The sequence below is a fragment of the Sturnus vulgaris genome, chromosome 16 (assembly GCF_052056855.1).
Source record: "Sturnus vulgaris isolate bStuVul1 chromosome 16, bStuVul1.hap1, whole genome shotgun sequence".
NCBI classification, from domain to species: domain Eukaryota; kingdom Metazoa; phylum Chordata; class Aves; order Passeriformes; family Sturnidae; genus Sturnus; species Sturnus vulgaris.
Window position 1 is genome coordinate 14744114 of NC_142258.1, and position 19267 is coordinate 14763380.

The 19267-nt window shown below is 62.9% G+C and overlaps 2 protein-coding genes across 5 annotated transcripts in view; both read left to right on the forward strand.

Moving 5' to 3' along the window:
* The window catches only part of RAB11FIP3 (RAB11 family interacting protein 3), a 76137-nt gene extending 71220 nt beyond the window's left edge, over nt 1-4917 (forward strand). For all 4 annotated transcript variants that reach the window (XM_088174644.1, XM_014888520.2, XM_088174647.1 and 1 more), the window contains 3 exons: nt 1371-1526; nt 1851-1991; nt 2706-4917. In XM_088174644.1, coding sequence (XP_088030770.1) covers nt 1371-1526; nt 1851-1991; nt 2706-2819 — 411 coding nt within the window. In that variant the 3' untranslated portion in view covers nt 2820-4917. The remainder of the gene's footprint in view (nt 1-1370; nt 1527-1850; nt 1992-2705) is intronic.
* Nucleotides 4918-8313: 3396 nt separating this feature from the next.
* SEPTIN12 (septin 12) lies at nt 8314-19244 on the forward strand. Its single transcript, XM_014888490.2, has 11 exons — nt 8314-8416; nt 10720-11703; nt 16363-16569; nt 17092-17220; nt 17376-17457; nt 17553-17690; nt 18026-18143; nt 18221-18316; nt 18439-18535; nt 18735-18786; nt 18891-19244. The coding sequence occupies exons 1-11, from the start codon at nt 8314-8316 to the stop codon at nt 19033-19035; spliced, it is 2151 nt and encodes a 716-aa protein (XP_014743976.2). The 3' UTR covers nt 19036-19244.
* The last annotated feature ends 23 nt before the right edge of the window (nt 19245-19267 follow it).

The window sequence follows — 19267 nt, forward strand, 5'->3', positions numbered from 1 at the left end:
TGAGTGCTGCCTGGGCCCAGCAGCTGAGCTGCAGCACCTCAGTCACTTCTGCTGCTCTGAAATTCATCCAGCATTGTCCCTGCAAGGGGGCTGTGCCACCCTGGCCCCTTCCCTTCCTGCCTGGAAGGAGCAGTGGCACATGGGGCCAGCAGGCAGGAGAGGGGGGGTGAGGCTGGGGGTGAGAGCTGAGTGCTTGGGAGCAGGATCACACCCTCCCAGTCCTCCCAGCATCTGTGCCTGCTGATTGCAGCTGGAGGCCCAAGCAGGGCTGGCTGTGGTGGCAGGAAAGGAGCCTTGGGCCCAAAGTGGAATCAGTTGTCACTATAGTGTCACTGAGGATGAGGAGGGGACCCAACCCTGCAGCCAGAGGGAGCTGGATGGGGAGGGCCCCACATTGCTGGGGGGTCTGTGCTGCTGCAGACCCAAACCCAGCATCTTTGGCCCTCCAGTAAGGTCCTTCCAGGGCTGTGCTCATGTATTGTAGCAGCTCCCCATCTCCTGCTTGCTGGAGGTGTGAGGGAGGAAGAGGAAACCAAGTGCCCCCCAGAAAGGAATTCAGTCATGGAATGCTTTGGGTTGGGAGGCACCTCAAAGCCCATCTCATTCCACCCCCTGCCATGGGCAGGTATTAGTGGTTTTCTTTTTTCCTCTGCCTTTAGTCAGAGACAGGATTGAAGCATGAGAGACAGATTTTCGTGATCAGACTCAGATGTTTATTAATTCTAATCTATAGTACAGTGAGTGCCACAGCAAACAAGACAAATACGACAAAACAGAGCTGTATCTTGCTTGTTACAAGGTCTTTTAAGGCCTAACTATCTAGTTAAAAGCTAGCATCTATATTATTTATACTTTTGACCCAGTGACCAAACACCTGTGTCCCACACTGTGGCACTTTCTAAGCAATTTTAAAAGTACCACCTAAAACTAAAAGAAGTAACAAAAAGGAAGAGACAATGCCCCAGAAAATCCATTTTGTCCCATAGCTATTACTGTAGTCTAAAACCCCAAATTCTAAACTCTTCACCATGTGACACTTCTATTCAAACTACACCCAGTGATTCTAACTCCATCACCCAAATTTGGAAGCCTTCTCCAAGACCTCAAGTCAAAAGCAGTGTTCCCCTGGGGATCAGTGCCTGACAGCACAGAAAGTTCAAAACTCCCAAGCTTCAGGGCTCCAACAGGCAGGGACCCCTTCCACTGTCCCAGATTGCTCCAAGCTCCATCCAGCCCAACCTTGGACACTTCCAGGGACAGGGCAGCCACTGCAGCAATCCTGGAGCTGCTCCCACAGCAGCCACATCCAGAGGATGCTGCTGGATCTGCGGGGCCTGTGGCACTCAGCTGTCCCCTTGCCTTCTCTGCAGCTCATCGAGGACCTCAGGAAGCAGCTGGAGCACCTGCAGCTCTTCAAGCTGGAGGCAGAGCAGCGCAGGGGCCGGAGCAGCAGCATGGGGCTGCAGGAATACAACAGCAGGACACGGGAGACAGAGCTGGAGCAGGAGATCAAGCAGCTCAAGCAGGTAAGGAGGGCTGGGCTGGCAGGGAAGCGATTCCCTGGCACCAAGGGAGGACCAGCAGGGTCCAGGGGCTCTCTCCCAAGGGATGGAGTGGATCCAGGAGCCCAGTGCTGTCTTGCTCTTCTGTCCTGTGCTGTGTCCCGTGGATCTTCCCAGTGTATCTCGTGCTTCCAGAGGTTCTCCAGGCTCTGCTGAGATGGAGGCAGCAGCCCATGTGCTGCTGTTCCAGCACTGTGTGAGCTGTGTTAGGATGAAAGCCCCTGTCTGCCTTGGCCAGGCTCTGAGCACCAGGTGCTCCAGCAGCGTGTGCTTTGTGTGTGTGAACAGGATAACAGGAACCTGAAGGAGCAGAACGATGAACTGAACGGGCAGATCATCAACCTGAGCATCCAGGGAGCCAAGAACCTGTTCTCAGCCTCCTTCTCCGAGTCCCTGGCAGCAGAGATCAGCTCTGTCTCCAGAGATGAGGTATGTACCATGAGGAGCTGCTGGTTCACACTGCACTTTCCTGTGTGCCTCCACCTGGCATGGCCTGGGAGCAGTTGATGTGCCATGTCTGTGGCCCAGCCCATGCCCAAAATTCCCGTGAAAGCTGGCAAGAGCAAGGAAATCCCCACACAATTATTTGTAGAGCTCTCAGGACTTACCCTGCCTCCCAGCCCTCCCTCCTGGGAACAGGGAAGCTGCTCCCTTCCCATTTGTTGATTCTGGCAGCTCTGCTTTGCCTGCCCTGGGACAGCCTTCCCCTTCCAGGACAGAGCAGCCAGCACAGGCTGTGTCCATCTGTCTGGAGCTGTCTTTAAACCCCTGGGAGCCAGGACATTCCCCCTGGAGATCCCAGCTCCTCCAGCACTTGTTCTCCCCGAGCACCAGCCACGGGTGGCTGAGCCTGCACAAGCACTGGAATTAAATCTTTAACACCTCAGGAAGTGGGGAAACACACCTGGATATTTTGGGGATCCCGTGGAGATGTGATGCTCCCTGCTCTCTCCATCAAGCTGAGAGCTTGAAGAAGGACAGGAGTGAGCAGAACCAGCTTTTCCCTGGCCACTTAAACAGGGTCGGGAATATCCCAGTGCAGAGTGAAGAACCAGGGAGACACCCGTGGATGCACAGAGCCATGGGAAGCCCTGGGCAGTGCCAGGCAGTGACCTCTCCCTCCCTTTCCTCCCTCTGCTGCAGCTCATGGAAGCAATCCAGAAGCAAGAGGAGATCAACTTCCGCCTGCAGGATTACATCGACAGGATCATCGTGGCCATCATGGAGACCAACCCCTCCATCCTGGAGGTCAAGTAACGGCAGCCAGGAGCTGCTCTTGTTGGGTGGATTTGGTGCTCTGAGAGGATGAAGAGGGACTCCAAACGTCTTTGCACTTGATGAAGGCACAAGGAAGCCTCAGGTCGGGGGGTGACTGAGCCACGGACCAGGGAAAAGGAAAACCAGCAGCCAGGCTTTGTTGTCTGACTCCGTTATTTTGAAGCCCTCCTGGCTGTGGAGGGGTGAAAGGGAACCTGGAGAAGGAGCTCAGGAAAGGGACACTGCAGGAAGTGCCTGTGGTGCTGGGGACTGTCCCAAAGGCACCGGGCCCCTCCGAGGGATGGAGATGGAATCGACAGCGCTGACTTTGCCCTGCTGCCCCGCCCAGCCCGAGCATCTGCTGTGCCAAAGTGTCCCTGACACACTCACTGGGCAGAGCTGGGAGCGAGGGAAGCGCCTCCCGGACTCGCACAGGGTTGGGGTTTGCTTTTGTTTTAGGGTTTTGGGGTTTTTTTAATTAACTTAATGCAAATGTCCGCATCCAGCTGGCTCAGCCCATCCTTGCCCCGTGCTCCTGCTGGGGCCGGCTGCGTGCAGAGCCCTCGGTGGCTGCAGGGGCAGCCCGGGGCTGTTGGGGACAGGGCGTGAGCACACTCGGTCACCCGCCTCCTTATTTATTTTTGCTGTCTGTGGCTCAGTACTGTCGGCTCGTCTCGGCATCCCGGCTCCACTCTCTCCTCCTCCCTCCTCCTCCTGCCGGGCTGTGCCGCTGAGGTGGCTCCTGGGGGAGCTGTCACTCTGTCACTCTGTCACTCGTCCCCAGCTGGGGACACGCACGCGGGCTCTGTCTGGCACCGGGACAAGGCTGCAGCTCCTCAGCCCGGTCCTGGCCTCTCCTCGTCCCAGCGTGGGACACGCAGCGTTTGGGAGCTGCAGAGGAGAGGCCTGAGCTCCTCACCTGACCTCCCGAAGTCCCTGGCCTGGGGACAGTGGCCTGTGCCATTCCCAGCCGGAGCAGGGCTCTGCTGGTGAAAGCTGCAGCCCTGGAGGGAGAGCCTGCCCGGCTGCCTGGGCTGGGGCAGGGGCTGCAGGAGCCCTGCTCATTCCTCATCCCTGGCACTGGCCCGGGCTGGGATCTCTGTGCTGGTGGGGAGAGGAGCTGGAGAACACCACGGCAGCTCCTGGGAAACAAAAGCCATGTTTACATCAGACAGCTCTGGGCTTGCTGGCACAGCGTGACCCCGGGAGTGGCCACTGTCCTCCCCCTGCTCCTCCGGGCTCCCGGGAGCAGCCAGCGGAATCCCAGGGATCCAGCGGTTCCTCTTCCTGCTTGGCAGGTTTTGGGAATGCCAGAACGGCCTGCAAGCAGAAGCCACAGCAATCCCGGGGGGTGCCTGCTCCTCCCCAAGCCCCTTCCAGCCCTCGGGGTGACCCTGCCCGGGGACACACGGCCGCTGTCACCGCCTTATCCCGGGGGACACGGCCACGTCACCTCTGGGTGCTCATCCCTGCGGGCAGCAGGGTCGGGGTGAGCCCCAAACCAGCTCCTGCACCCCAGCCCTCCCTGCCTCCCTCCCTGCCCCGAGGCCGCAGGAAGAAGCCACGTTCTGTACATTTCCAGAGAAGCTTTGGGTGTAAATCAGTGTATACTTGGAGAGGGAAAATTTTTCTATCTTGTAGAGTAGGTATTTTTATAGAATGAAGGTTGATCCATTTTTTTAATACTTTAAAAGAAGAGAGAAATGTATCTGTGTATACACAAAAGCATATATATATATATATGTATAAATATATAAATATTGGAGATCTGCCTTTCTCGACTTGGGATCCCGGATCCCCAGGTCTCAAACAATCGTTTGTTTTTTCCTGTCGCTCTCACAGAGGTACTGTAACTGTAAATAAGCACCGGGAAAAAAAAAAAAGTTTTAAGCAAACAAAAAGCACTGACTTGCACATTCACCATGCTTTAAAGTCCCTATGGAGAGAGAAAAACAAAAACAAAACTAAAACTGTACATCCTGAAAATGTTCCTCTTTCCCGACCGGTATGTGAAGGAAGTCCCCCAAAAAAGAGGCAAAAATGGTATTGTCTTAACTGATGTATCAATTCTTGTCGGATTAAAAGCTGTTACTATTCCTGTCAGGGTGATGGAGACTTTTTTTCCACAGAGCAGCATCCTGAGCATCCGAGTGCTGGATTGGGCATCCCAAAAAGCCAAGGACTGGATGGAGTGGAAATGCTCCTGCACCAAGGAGTGCCCTGATTTTGGGAGGATGATGAGGATGAGGGAGGCTGGACTTGGCTGAAATGTCCTGATTTTGGGAGGATGAAGATGAGGGCGAGGGAGGCTGGACCCCGCTGATTCCAGAGGGATCCAAAACCTCCCGAGCCAGCCAAGCTGTGTGGGTGGGAATGGGGGAATTCCCCCATTCACCTTCCTGGAGGATGCAGGTGGGGTGAGGGACCCTCGGAGCTGCCCAGGGACGGGGCAGGCTGGGACAGGGGCTCCTGAGTCTGCTCCAGGCAGGAACACGGAGCTTTCCCTTCCCTCTGCACCGGGACAACCCCCTCGGAGCACTCGGCTGTTCTGAACTGCTCCAAAAATCCCTTAAACGCCATCACCTCCCTGCTAAGCTGCTCCCCACCCCTCTAAGCCTCCTCCACCCCTCCCCGCCCCTTTAAGCTGCCCCAAAGGCTCTGAACGTGCAAAATCCCCTCCCAGCTCCTGCCGTGCCTCCGGATGGCTCCAGACTGTTCCTCTGAACTGCTCCGAGCAGCCCTGGAGCTGCAGCAAAGAGCTGGGGAAAGGCTCTGACACACCCTGAGAGATCTGAAACCCCCCAGATTGCTTCACACTGCTCAGAGCAGCACTGAGGCTCCAAAACATCCCCAGAGCTGCTCCAAAACATCTCAGAGCTGTCCCAAAACCTCCCTGACATGGTCCAAAATGTCCCTGATATGCTCTAAGCATCCCTGAGCTGCATAAAACGTCCCAGAGGTGCCTAAAAACATTCCAGAGCTCCTCCAAAACATCCCTGACATGCTCTAAAACTGTCCCTGAGTTGCCCTAAACTGTCCCTGAGCTGCTGCAAACCATCCCTGAGCATCTGTAAATCATCTCTGTAGCATTCCCAATTGCTCTACACCCTCCAAGCAGCTCTACAGTGCACCAAAAATTTCCCTAAATACCTCTAAGACATCCTTTTAAAAATTCCTCTGAAATCTCAACCTCCAACATCTCGAAACTGCTCTAGAAATGGGATAAGTAAATAGCTCTGGGGTATTTCTGTGGTGCTGGGTTGCTTCAAGGAGCTGTAAATCACCTTTGAGCAGCTCAGGCTCTGGAAGGACAGAGCTCTGGCCATTACTGAACCACTTGAACTGCTCAAACAGCTCTTGTGCTCCTCCAACCAGCCCTGAAAGGCACCAAGATGCTCAAACTGCCTCAAAGTAGCACTTGAAGTCCTCTAAACTCTTCTAAAACTCCTCGAAACAGCTGAAAACGGATCATAGAAAAGATCTCGTGGCACCTCTGAAGCTCTCCAAGCCTCCTCTGTGCAGCTGTGAAACTCCTCGAGTGCCCCAACAGCCTCCAAAAAGCCCTTGAAACCCCTCTGGACCTTCCTCATGTGCTTCTCAACAGGTTTAAAAGTTTTTAATAACATCTCTAAACTCAGTTTGCAACCAGCCTAAACCCCCTCTGAATGACATCAGGGGGGCACAGGCAACCCTAAAACAACTCCAAAGCTTCTCGAAAACTCATAGAAAATTAATCAGAGCTGCTCCAAAGCACTCCAGCTCCTCTGCACCTCCTCTGAAAAGGGCTCTGAATGGCTTAAAACCTTTTCCAGCCTTTTCAAAACTGCTCCAGAAAACTCCTAAATCTCTGATGGTCTCTGCATTCTTCAGAGCAGCTCCAGAGCTGATCCCAGCCCAGCTCAGCTCCCAACTCAGGGACTGAGCACTGGGACAAACCTCGAGTCCTGGGGTCAGGTCTGGGCCCCTCGTGACAAAACAGACCCGGAGGGGCTGGAGCGTGTCCAGGGGAGGGACCAGAGCTGGGGAAGGGGCTGGAGCACCAGGAGAGGCTGAGGGAGCTGGGAAGGGGGCTCAGCCTGGAGAAAAGGAGGCTCAGGGGGAACCTTCTGGCTCTGCACAACTCCCTGACAGGAGGGGACAGCCGGGGGGATCGGGCTCTGCTCCCAGGGAACAGGGACAGGATGAGAGGGAACGGCCTCAAGTTGCATCAGGGGAGGTTCACGTTCAATATTGGCAAAATATCTTCACAGAAAGAGTGGTCAGGCCCTGGCACAGCTTCAGACCCCACCCCACCCCTTGGAGGGGTCTAAAGATGTGGATGTGGCACATGAGGACATGGATCAGTGCTGGCCTTGGCAGTGCTGAGGGACAGCTGGACTTGATGATCTCAGAAGGTTTTTCCAACCACAATAATTCTGCAATTCTATGAGCCAGTGGGCACTTCTGAGTGCCCCGAAGCCTGGCCATGACCAAGGCCACCACCATGATGTCCCACATGCCCCGGTCCGTGTCCTGTGGCTCCACAGCAGGGCTGGATCCAGCAGGACTCCGTGGCCACGTCCCTCTGCCCCATCCATGGCAGGAATGTGCTCCAGCCCACGCGTGGGGCAGGCCTTCTCCCTAGTGGAGAAGGGATTTCCAGCTCCTTCCCTTCTCCATCTGCTGCCGATCCCGGGCCGGGGCTGGGATGGGGTTAACCCTTGGCAGCCGGGCTGGGCGGGAGGAGGGCCCGAGCCCTGGGCTAGGGGGAGCAGCCTCAGTGCAGCCCTCGCTCCTGGGCCACCCTGTGGAACTTGCCGTGGGCAGAGCAGCCGGGATGCTCGGTCCCCAGGGATGCTCCAGGCGCTCCAGCATGGGACACAAGCCCTGGCAGGGACACATCGGAGGGTGGTGACACCCCAGCAGAGACCCCAAACCCAGCCGGGAGACGGCGACAGCAGCCCTGCCTGTTCCAGACCATTTTCCTCCTCTTGCTTCAAGCTGGAAATTCCTGGGTGATGAAGAACTGGGGGAGGATAGTCTGCTTGAAATCCCCTGCCACTGGAGCCTGGCAGGGCACCCCAGCCTGCCTGGGACCCCCCAGCCTGCCTGGGACCCCCCAGCCTGGCCAGGCTTCCTCCCCGCTTCTCCGGCACCTCCAGCCTGCCCGGTATCCCCCAGCCTTCCCGAGAGCCCTCCAGTCTGGCCAGGAACTCCCCCCCACTCTCTCTGGGACCCCCAGCCTGCCTGGGACCCCCAGTCGGGGGCTGCAGCATCCCCAGTGCCCCGGGATGGGGCGGGCCCGGCGGAGCTGCGGGGGCCGGCCCGGGGGAGGCGGGGGGGTCTCGGGCGGGGCGGGGGCGCAGTCAGGACCTCCCCCTCCCCTCCCCTTCCCCTCCCCTCCCCCGGCCGGTCCCCTCCTCCTTCCCCTCCCGCCGAGGGCAGCCGGCGCCGGCCCGTCCCGTCCCGGGGCTCGGTGGGCTCCGCTGCGCTCCCCCGGCGCTGCCCGCTCCGCATGCGGGGGTCCCGGGTGGGCGGCAGCCCCGGCCCCCCCCGCCCCGCCATGGCCCGGCTCTCGGTCAAGGACCACCTGGACGGGATCCTCTCCGACTTCGAAGGTGCGGCCGGGGCCGCGGGGCCCCTCCGCGGGGACCCCCCCTCGGGGCTGGGAGAAACGGGGGGTGTCCCTGGAGGGGGGGAATGCTGCTGCCTGGGCGTCTTGGGGGACGGGGGTGCCCCCCAAGGGCTCAGCATCGTGGGGGGCTGCACTCCCCCCTCCCGGAATTTTGGGGGCGATGCTGCTGGCCGGGCTTTTTGGGGGGGCTGGGGTTCCCCCCAAGTGGGGAGCACCGGGCACTGGGTTTCGGTCCGAGGGTTTTGCTGGGCTGGGCTGGGGGTCTTGGGGTGGGCTGAGCATCGTGGGGGCTGCACTCCCCGCAGGGGGCTCGGTTTGGGGGGGATGCTGAGCTGGGCATCTTGGGGGGCCTGGGGATTTCCCCGGGATCTCAGCGTCGTAGGGGGCTGCGCTCCCCTGCGGGGGCGGGTATTGGGGGCGGGGGGTGATGCCCCCTGGGGCTGCACATGGGGGGGGCACAGGACCCCCAGCCCGAGCAGATCCAGGGGGGCCCTCGGGGGGCGCGGCCGTGGGGTGGGCAAGAGGGGCTACCAAGGCTGCAGGGAGGGGGGAAGGTGTGAGACCCCCCGTGCTCGCGGGGTCCCTGTGCGCGCTCCCGCGTGTGCGCGCTCTCAGCTTCGGGCCGGGGGCTGCGGGGGGCGGGGGGGGCCGGGGCCGGGCCGGGGGCGGGAGGCGAAACCCGACCCCGGGGCTGCTGCTGCCCTCGCCGGGGAGGAATGTGTGCACCTACCCCGGGCATCTTAACCCCGCCGCTGCCGGCTGACACCCCTCAACCCCCGCCAAAGCCCCCCATTCCCCCGCCATCCCCCCCAAACCCCCGGCTGAACCTCCTGCCGCCACTCCTCTACCTCCCACCACCCCTCGAGCACCCTACCACCGCTCTAAATTTCCTGCCACCCCATCTCAACATCTCCCCCTTCACCGCCTGACACCCCACATTCATCCCCTGCCATTCCCCCCACTCCCCAATCCGTCCTAAACCTCCTGCACCCCCCCTTCCCCCTCTGCCACCCTCCAAGCGCCTGCCACCCCCACCTTGCCCTGCATCCCCTCGTTACTTCGCCCTGCCCATCACTCTGGGCAACATCTGGAGCCTGGATGAGGCTGGGTCAGGGGCCAGAGGCAGGTTTGAGGTAAATGGAGGCATTTTGGGCGGTAATAAAGCAGAGACATGGATGTGGGGAGGGGGTCGCGGGCCCCGTGACCCCGTGGCCCCCGGCAGCCCCGCCGGTGGGGCAGGGCTTGACCGGCCGCAGAATTACCTGCCCTGGGGAGAGCTGTGATTGGCAGCGCCCACACCCCGGCCTCTGACCCCTGCCCTGCCCCGGGCACTGGGGCACCAGGGGAGGGGCTGGGATGGGACCCTCAGCACCCCCTGCCCCGGCACCGTGGCTGAGGAAGAGGAAGGTGAGGGCGGGCTGGTGCCAGCGGGTAGGTGCCGGGACAGGCTGGCACACGTGGGCCGCCCCCACGGAGCCCCCCGGGGGGACGCAGCCTCTCGGTGCTTGGCAGCGAGGGCGAGGGAGGCTCCGGGGGGAGCCTGGGCCCGCCGCGCTCTCCCCGGGGCCGCGGACCCGGTGCCGGCAGCGCCGGCAGGAGCGCAGCTCCCGGGGAGGCTCCTGCGGGGCTGGGGGAAGGAGGGGGCGGCTGCACCGTGGAGACTTCACGGGGGTCCCACCATGCGTGACACACGGTCCCCACATCCTCTGCCAAGCGCTGGAGGTGATGATGCAGGAGCTGTGCAGCGGGGCCGTGCCCCTGGGGAGCTGACGGGTCCGTGTGTGGGCACGTTGGCACCCAGGGCTGTGCCGTGGGCTCGTGGCTGCTGTGGAGCCGCGTGGGAGGCGGAGCAGCAGCCACCAGAACGGGCTGTGACAGTCCCTGAGCCTGGCGACAGCGCTGGCCCGTCTGCCACCAATGGACTCAGGGTTAAGGCCCGGGAAAGGGCAGGAATCCTCCCCGCCGGCTGCCTGGATGGATGCAGGGGGAGAGGGTCAGGCGGGGATCCGGTTACTCGGCCGGATCCTTTTCAGGGGGAATAAAGCGGGCAGTGTGCTGCGAGGGGAGCCGGCGGCACCGGCCGGATAAAGCGGGGAACAATGATAAAACCCGCGGGGACAGCGCCGCGGGGCTGGGGAGGAGCTGGCGCCGGGCTGGGATCCTCGGTGGGACGGGCTCACAAGCGGGGGGCACCTCAGGGTGATGGGGGGACCCACATGGGGCTGGCGAGGGGACGTGTGCCATCGGGTACCACTCTCATGCCACCATCTCTCTCTGTGTCTCCAGCGCTCAAGAAGTCATTTGAGGCAGAAGATGGGGACGAGGCACTGTCCCCACTGTCCCCGCTGTCCCCAGGCACCGGCGAGAGCCACCAGCCACTGCAGTCCGGCCACCCGCCCCGCCTGGGCAGCGTCTCCGGCCCCAGCCCGGCGCCCAGCCCCGTGCTGCGGACCCGACTCGGCACCGGCCCGGCCACCGGTATCGCCCGCGCCGCCTCCTTCCAGAGCCGCCAGGCCTTCGCCACGGGGCCGGGCAGTGACGGGGAGAGCCAGCGCAGCTCATCCTCCAGCCTGGAGAGCCCCGCGCCCACCGGGCCTCCCCAGGCACCGGGCAGCCCCCCGGCCGCCAGCCCCGGCTTGAAGAAGGTCCCGTCCCATGGCAGTGTCTTCCCGGTGGAGCTGGATCATCCTCTCCGTGGGGCCGCCGCCAGCCACGGCTCTCTGCCAGCGCTGGACCTGCACATCGCCGAGGAACCGGGCCTGGGGACGCCGTGGGGCACCCTGAGCTCTGCACCTCAGCCTCGCACCCACCAGCTTTCCTCCTCATCCTCCTCTTCCTCCTTCCTGCCCCCATCCCATGGCGCAGAGACAGCCCCGGGGCTGCCCCCGCTCCCCGAGGGGCCGGGAGGGTGGGACATGGCCCCCCGCACGGTGTCGCGGATGGTCACCCTCAGCGCCAGCCCCATCCCGTCCCGCCGGCCCCCTCCTCAGCCCTGGGGACAGGGCCAGGGGGAGGCAGCCCCGGTTGAGGGGAGGCCCGAGGGGCTGCCACCACTGCCAGCCCCCCAAGCCGCCACCTTCAGGCTGGTGTCGCAGCCGCAGACGGTGCAAGTGAGCTCCCAGCCCGCCTTCCTCGGGGGGCTGGTGCTGATGCCGGCCCTGGGGACCCCCTCGAGCGCCGGCCTGATGGGACCACGGGGACCCTGCGTGGTGGCAGCGGCTCCCGGCGAGGCTGCGGCCGGCAGCGGGGCAGCGGTGACGCCAGAGCACGGTAGGATTTGTTCTTATCCCCGTCCCCTCTCTCCATCGGGCCTCCTCGGTGGGCGCAGCGCTACCAAAACCCCGCATGAGCTGATGCCGGGAGGAGCGTGGGATGACAGTGACTTTGGGGACAGCAGCCCCGCCAGCTCGCTGCTCCCCCGTGCCGGGGCCCGCGGGGCGCGTTGGCTGCGGGGGGGCTGAAGGAGCCGAGCTGGCAGCGCTCCCGGCCCGCCCGTCCCCGCGGTGCCTGGCGAGCTGCCCGCTCCGCCCCGGCGCTAATTGTTTTTCCCGGCGCGGGGAGACAGGTCGGGACTCATGTGCCCCATCGCGCCGGGCCCCGCGCGTGCCGCCTATCGCCGCGATCTTGTCCCGCGTCCAGCGCTTTCTTCCCCTCTCATCCCTCCTTGCTTGGCACGGGGCTGGATCCTGTTCCTCCCTTCCCGTGGGGCGCGGCAGGTGGCGGGGGGCCAGGTGTGCCGGGGCGTGCTCGGCGTGCGCCGAGTGCCGCGGGGAGCGCTGCCCGGCTCCCCTGCACGGCCGTGCCCTCGGCTTCAGAGTGGGCATCGCCAAGCCCTGCCCGTCCCCAAGCATGGGGAGAGGGTAGCCAAGTGTCCCCCTTCTCAGCGGCCGCTCCAGGAGGGTGCTGAGGTGGCCGGGAGGCGACCGCCACCGCCGCTGCTCCCTGGCTGGGTGCTTGGGGCTCTTTGCCCGTCTCGCTGGGCTGTCGTGGAGCCGCCGTCGCCGGGCCATAAGTACTGACGCGGCGAAGGCATCCATACATCTGCTCCGGGCCGCGGTGAATCATCCCCCAGCAATGCCCGTGGCCGTGCTGCCCAGCCAGCCCGGCTGCCCCGCTGCCCGCGGCTCCCCGGGATGGGGATGAGGTTGGGGACAAGCCCTGGTCATGAGGACACGGGGAAACAGAGCTTGCGGCTGAGCCAGAGAGATGGGGACACTGAGGGACAGTGCTCAGGGCTGAGACGGGTGATGGGGACAAGGATGTGGTGTTCAGGGCTGAGTCAGAAATGATGGGGACACAAAGGGACAACAGTTGGGGCGGCACCAAGGTGACAGGGATATGGGAACATGGTACTTGGGTGATGGGGGCACAAAAGGAAAGTGCTCAGAGCTGGGGCGAGGTGACAGGGACACAGTGCTCAGGACCAAGCTGCGGTGATGCAGTTGTGAGGTCGTGGGGACGCGGTGCTTGGGGCCAAGCCAAGGTCACAAGGGACAGTGCTCAGGGCTGTGACAGGGACACGGTGCTCAAGAGCAGGCTGGGGAGACGGGGAAATGGGGACAAGGAGCTCGGGATGCAGCCGGGGTCACGAGGGGACAGTGCTCAGGACAGAGGCGTGTCGGTGGCCGGCAGCCGAGCGCGGCGTGCCCAGGCTGGGGGGACACATGAGCCAGCGGGCAGCGGGTGGCACCGGCTGCCCTGCAGATGGCAGGGGGCTGGCAGACACTGCTCGGGCACAGCGGTTTCTCTGCCAGGAAGAGGTGGGAACATGATGTTTCCTCTCCCGGGAGGCCACCCTGGCCCCCAGCTGCTGACACCCATGGATGGCCTCGGGGGTTCCGTGGTTCGGTGGGTCCCACACCCCGCAGGAGGAAGCTCTGAGTGAGCCGCCGGCCGCCGCATTTCACTTCCACGCCGGGTCGCCCACGCAGGGCCCGGGGCGAGGAGGAGGAGGAGGAGCGGAGGAGGAGCCGTGGGCCGCAGCCGCCCTCTGCCTTGCACCCCAGGAGCCATTTGGCCCCGGTGACCAGCTCTCGGCGGCAGCAGCCCCGGCTCCGGCCGGCTCGCCCAGGTAGGGATGGCGTGGTGGCAGCGGGCAGGGCGGTGTGCGGGCAGGGGGTGCTGCCACCGGGGTTGGGTGACTGTCCCCTGTCCCCAGCAGTGCTGCAGGCGCAGGGTTTCGCTCGAAGGTTCACTTCTGCTTCTGCTCACCGATGGTCCCCAGCCACCTCTACCCCGTCCCATGGCTCCCACGGCCAGACGGACGGGCTGGCTCCGAGTCCAGCTGCAGATGGGGACTGTCACCACTGTCCCCTTAGGTCGTGTTTTGCACTGGGAGAGGCGCTGGTGTTTCTGGGTCAGATCAGCTGGGCAGATAGAGCTGTTTGGGTGCATCCCCAAAACCTCCATCCCTCTGCCAGAGGGGTCAGCTCCCTTGTGCTGGACCTAGAGCCAGGCTCTCTCCATCCTATGCCCGGCTGCTCGGTTTGGAGCAGTGGTGAGCAGCCGGACAGGGAGCTCCTGTCCCAGCTCATCCTCTCCCAGCACCCTCCACCCTTGAAGCTTTATTACAGGCTTCTCGGGGAACTGGCCAATTAACCCTGCATCGGTAATTAAATCCACGGAGGAGACCACGGACCCGGGATTACTTGTCCCTGTCTGGAAAATAAGAGCATCCGTGATGAGTGCTGGAACAGGTCTGGCTGCAGGAGCCATTTGCCCCGGAGCTCCGTGGGGATGCCAGAGAGCTTCCACGTGGCCACCCGGCTGCTGGCCATTACCAGCGGGGCTTTTTGGCAGTGAGGGCAGGGACAGGGGGCTCTGGACCTGTGGGAAGTGGCAGCGGTGGGCGCAGCACGCAGCGTCACCCTGGACGTGCCCTCTGGCTGTGGGTGTCTCCTTGGCGTTGCCGCTGGCAGGGCACAGGGCAGTGGCTGAGCCCCTGCGTGGGAGCTGCACCCTGGGGACCGCTGCTCCCTGCCTGCAGTGCCCAGCCACCCTGCATGGCTCCAGCAGCTGCACCACTCGGTTCTGGATCTGTCCTGGCAACTGCCAGGGCTGGCAGGGACTGGGAAGGGAGGCCAGGGTGGGGGGCCGATGTCCCCCCGGGAGGAGGGTGGCAGTAGTTTTCGGGGTCCTCTCCCTGAGCGGACCTCCTATCCCACGTCCCTGCCAGCCTGTGGAGCACCCTGTTGGGACGGACGGTGCTGGGTGGGTGGATCCCCGGCGGAGTGGACATCCTGCCCTCCCCCAGCCCCCCCAGACGGGTGTCACCGCTGCCACCAGGAAATCCGCGGCCGTTTCACCACTTCCGAGGAACCTCTCGACCTAGGGGGCGCAGGGGGAGCTGGGACAAGCGATACTGCCATCCCTAAACCTGCCATCACTCTGGCACCCAGTGGGTGCTGGGTTCCGGGATGGCGTTGCCATGGCAATGGGGGTGCTCATCTCCATCATCTGGTACCCCAGGCTGGCTCAGGCCGGCCCCTGCCCGCATGCTCCTTGTCCCCTGGCTGCGTGGCACATGGACACGGTCTCAGCAGGTCCCTCACAGCCTGGGCCATCGCAAGCTGCCGCTCCAGCCTCGCCGGTGCCAAGCGCCGGCTGGCACATACGGGGGAGGCTGCGGCGTGGGGGGACGCAAGCGCCGTGGGGCACTGCGGCAGTGGGGCGGGTGGCTCCCCCACAAGGACAAGGGGCCACCATCCCTTGTCCCACCCCGCCGTGCCGGGGCTGGGCACAGGTGCTGCTGGCGAGGGCGGGGGGCACAGTGCAGGGTGGTCCTCGGTGCCCGTGGGTGCCAGTGGGGGTCGTACCCACAGCCAAGCACCCCCACTCCCATTCAGTGCCAGCGCAGCCACTCACGGGGGTGATGGGGGACAAAGTGAGGAGTGGGGGTGTCCTGTGCCATGCGAGGGGCTCCCATCCGTGCTGGCCTGGCTGGGAGGCTGAGCAGTGCCATATGCTGGGTGGGCACAGCCGGCTTGGCACAGCCCTCCCCGCCCACCAATCAATCGGCAAACGGGGCGCAGGGGCTTGGCTGCGGTGGGGAGGGGGCTGCGGGGGGCGGATATTGCCATGCTGGTCATGCGTGGGAGCCGCAGGCTCGGCGGAGCCGGGTTGGTGCCAGCCGGGAGCTGGCGGAGGAAAGGGGCCGGGCTGCGGCGCCGCCGGGGATGGGGGTGCGGATGGCGCCCAGGGGACCCCCCCGCCCGTAGCGGGGTGCTGAGCGAGGGCACCGCGGCGGGGAGGTAGGACCTGAACAATGGCCGTGCTGGGAAGGAGGAGGAGGAGGAGGAAGAAAGGGATTTGGGGCTGCCGCACAAAGGGCTGGGGCGGGCACGGGGCTCCGGTGGCCCCCGGGCTGGGCCATGCTCCGGGCACGGTCCCCCGGGCAAACTCCGCGCGTACCTGGGGGCTCGGGGTTGTGCCGGTGATTGCGCTGCACCCCCGGCACCTCCGGTGCCCCTCGCCCAGCGGTGCCCAGTGCCTGGGTACAGTGTGGGTGCACTGGGGGGGTGGCACGTCCTGCCCTGGGGCCCCTCGGGTGTGGCGGGGCCGGAGTGGTGCTGCAGGAGGTGACCCGGCGTGGGTGACCATGTGGGCTGGGCAGAGGTTGCTGGCCGTGGCCGCCGTGCCCGATGATCGCAGAGCAGCCGGTGCCACCGTGGGGTCCGGTGGCACGACCGCTCCAAAGATGCTCCTGGCACATCCAGGGACCCTTCTGCGCGGCGGGGGGGTGGCGTGCCCGTGGTTGCCATGCCGAGCCTCACCGGCTCCCAGGAATGTGCCGGGGGCTGCGTGCCCGCCGGCACGGCCGCTGCCGGGGCAACGCAGGGGTGGGCACCGAGGGGTGGGCACCGAGGGTGGGCACCGAGGGTGGGCACCGAGGGGTCCAGGGTCACCGCCTTTGCCCACCCCGCGGTGCAGGGAGCAGCCTGGAGCCCGAGGAGCGCAGCATGGAGCCGCCGGCCGTGCCGGAGGAGGAGGAGGAGGAGGAGGGGGCGGTGCCCCTCTCCATGGCGCCCGGCCCCGTGGGATGCCAGCTCTTTGGATACGTGGGAATCGAAGCTGTGCTCGACCAGATGAAAATCAAAACCATGAAGACAGGCTTTGAGTTCAACATCATGGTTGTGGGTGAGCGCTGCGCGTGGGATTTGCTCCTGGTTGGGGTGGGAACACTGGCTCCGATTCCACCATGCCAGGGGAAATCATACTTTTAAAGGATTTTAAGGAAATTTAAGTGATTTAAACTGATTTAAGTAGCTAACAGAAAAGGAGTAATACCCCATACTCTGTAGCATAGTAATGCTGATAGGTGAGCTCATCCCAACCTCTGAGATGCTCCCAAATGGAGATTAAGGGGCTATTGCCTTGGGGAATAAATTTGTTTCGAAGATAAACCAGACTGGCCTAATCTGGGATGCTCCCAGATCTGTACCAGGGGTTTTGATTTCGGGGAGCAAATTTGTTCCTGGGATAAAATGGACAACCCCAACCTCTGGGATGCTCCCAAGTGGATACCAAGGGGTTACTGCCTTGGGGAAGAAATTTATTTGGGGATAAACCAGAGTCATCCCAACCTCTGGGTTGCTCCCATGTGGATATCAAGATGTTATTGCCCTGGGGGATAAACCGGAGTTGCTGATGTCCCCTCAGGACAGAGTGGGCTGGGGAAGTCCACCATGGTGAACACCCTCTTCAAGTCCAAGGTGAGCCGGAAATCCTCACAGCCTGGCCAGGAGGAACGTATTCCCAAAACAGTGCAGCTCCAGTCCATCACCCATGGTAAGGTCACCACCATGGGCTCGTGTCCCACCAGCCCCTGGGAGAAGCAGGGGGCTGGGGTGGGGGTTTGAAGCTGCGTTCACAGCCTCAAAACATACCCCATGCCTGGTTCCCTGCTTTTCCCCAATGCTCCCTCCCCCCTGACTGCCCCACAGTCATCGAGGAGAAGGGGGTGAGGATGAAGCTGACGGTGACCGACACACCAGGCTTCGGGGACCAGATCAACAATGAGAACTGGTAGGACACAAGGGGGTGCAGGAGCCCAGCTCTGTAGGTGGCCGTTTGGGGTAGGGGCTGAACTCAGGTGCTGTCCCTCAACTCCTCATCCTCAGCTGGGACCCCATCATCAAATACATCAATGAGCAGTACGAGAGATACCTGCGGGAGGAAATCCTCATCACCCGCAAGAGGAAGATCCCGGACACTCGGGTCCATGGATGTGTCTACTTTGTGCCTCCCACAGGCCACTGGTGAGTCCCCACTCACAGCACCCCTAGGTGATGGGGTCACTATGGGGTGGTTGTGTCACCATGGGATGATGGTGGTGGGGTCACCCTGCGATGATGATGGTGGGGTCACTGTGAAGTGGTGGTGGTGGAGTCGGGTGATAATGGTGGGGTGACCCTGGAGTGGTGTAGTGGTGTGATCACCCCCTGATGACAGTAGTGGCTCACTATGGGATGGTTGCATCACTCTGGGATGATGGCCCTGGGGTCACCTCAGAGTGACTCTGGGGTGGTAGTGGTGGGGTGACCCCCCAGTGACTGAGGTAGGGACACCCTGGAGTGACAGCAGTCCTTGTCAGGCTGCGCCCGCTGGACCTAGAGTTCATGCGGCGGCTCAGCAAGATCGTCAACGTGGTGCCGGTGATCGCCAAAGCTGACACCCTCACCCTGGAGGAACGGGCAGAATTCAAGCAGCGGGTGAGGACAGATCCCCGAGAGGCTCCTGGGCTGCCCCATGTGCCCCCCAGCCCCGGCTCAAGCCCTGTATCCCACAGATCCAGGAGAACCTGAAGACCCACGCCATCAGTGTGTACCCACAGGAGGACTTCGACCAGGACTCCGAAGACAGGGCACTGAACGACAGGATTCGTGTGAGTGCTGGGATGCTGGGATGGAGGGGCAGCCCTGGGGAGCATGGTGGGGGACAGGGACCCTGGGGAGCCGAGCAGGTACCCTGGGGACCCCGGGATGAGCACAGCTTCTGTGCCGGCAGGAGAAGATTCCCTTTGCTGTGGTGGGGGCAGACCAGGAGCACCAGGTGAACGGCAAACGGGTGCTGGGCCGCAAGACCAAGTGGGGCATCATTGAAGGTGAGCAGAGCCCTTCACACCCCCAGCCCTTCACAGATGCAGGGAGCAGCACCTACAGTGTGTCCTTGCCTGGGTGGGTGCCAAGCTGTGCCATGTGGCATGGAGCTGTGGTACCCAGAGCGTGCCAGAGTGCACTACCCGGGCATCCCAACACCACTGAGCTCTCCTGCCAATCCTGCCCTTCTGCCTTGCTTTGCAGTGGAGAACCCAGCACACTGTGAGTTCCCCCTCCTGCAGGACCTGCTGATCCGGTGAGCGGGGGACAGGGTAGGGAGTGCTGGAACCCCAAGGGGTGACAGCAGGGTGGGAGGGGACAGTGACATGATGCCCTTCCTTCCCCTGCCACCCCGGGCAGGTCACACCTGCAGGACCTGAAGGACATCACCCACAACGTCCACTACGAAAGTTACCGCGTGCGGCGGCTGAACGAGAGCAACCAGCTGGGGCTGAGCCCCCTCAATGGGCTGCCAGGCAAGGGCGAGGCCAGCAGCCACCTCTGAGTCACCTTGTGCCCCCCAGATCACCACTGAACCCCATGGCAGTACCCACCCCTGCCCACCATGGCTGTGCCAGGTACCTGCCTGGGGTGAAGAGCCCCCCCCACAAGAGTGCCCAGCTGCCCTGATATGGGTCCCTCATCCCCAAGCTCTGCCATGGGCACAGACCCCCTGGACCCTGTGTGACATTAAAGGTTAATCCAGAGCCTTCAGCCTTCACCCTCCTGCTGGACTC

Bases quoted from the DNA above. Each gene is read 5' to 3' on its own strand.
- SEPTIN12 (XM_014888490.2), top strand. From the start codon at position 8,314: ATGCGGGGGTCCCGGGTGGGCGGCAGCCCCGGCCCCCCCCGCCCCGCC. The intron at 11,704-16,362 runs GTAGGATTTGTT...CCCGCGGTGCAG, and splicing joins AGCGGTGACGCCAGAGCACG to GGAGCAGCCTGGAGCCCGAG. The intron at 17,458-17,552 runs GTAGGACACAAG...CCTCATCCTCAG, and splicing joins CAGATCAACAATGAGAACTG to CTGGGACCCCATCATCAAAT.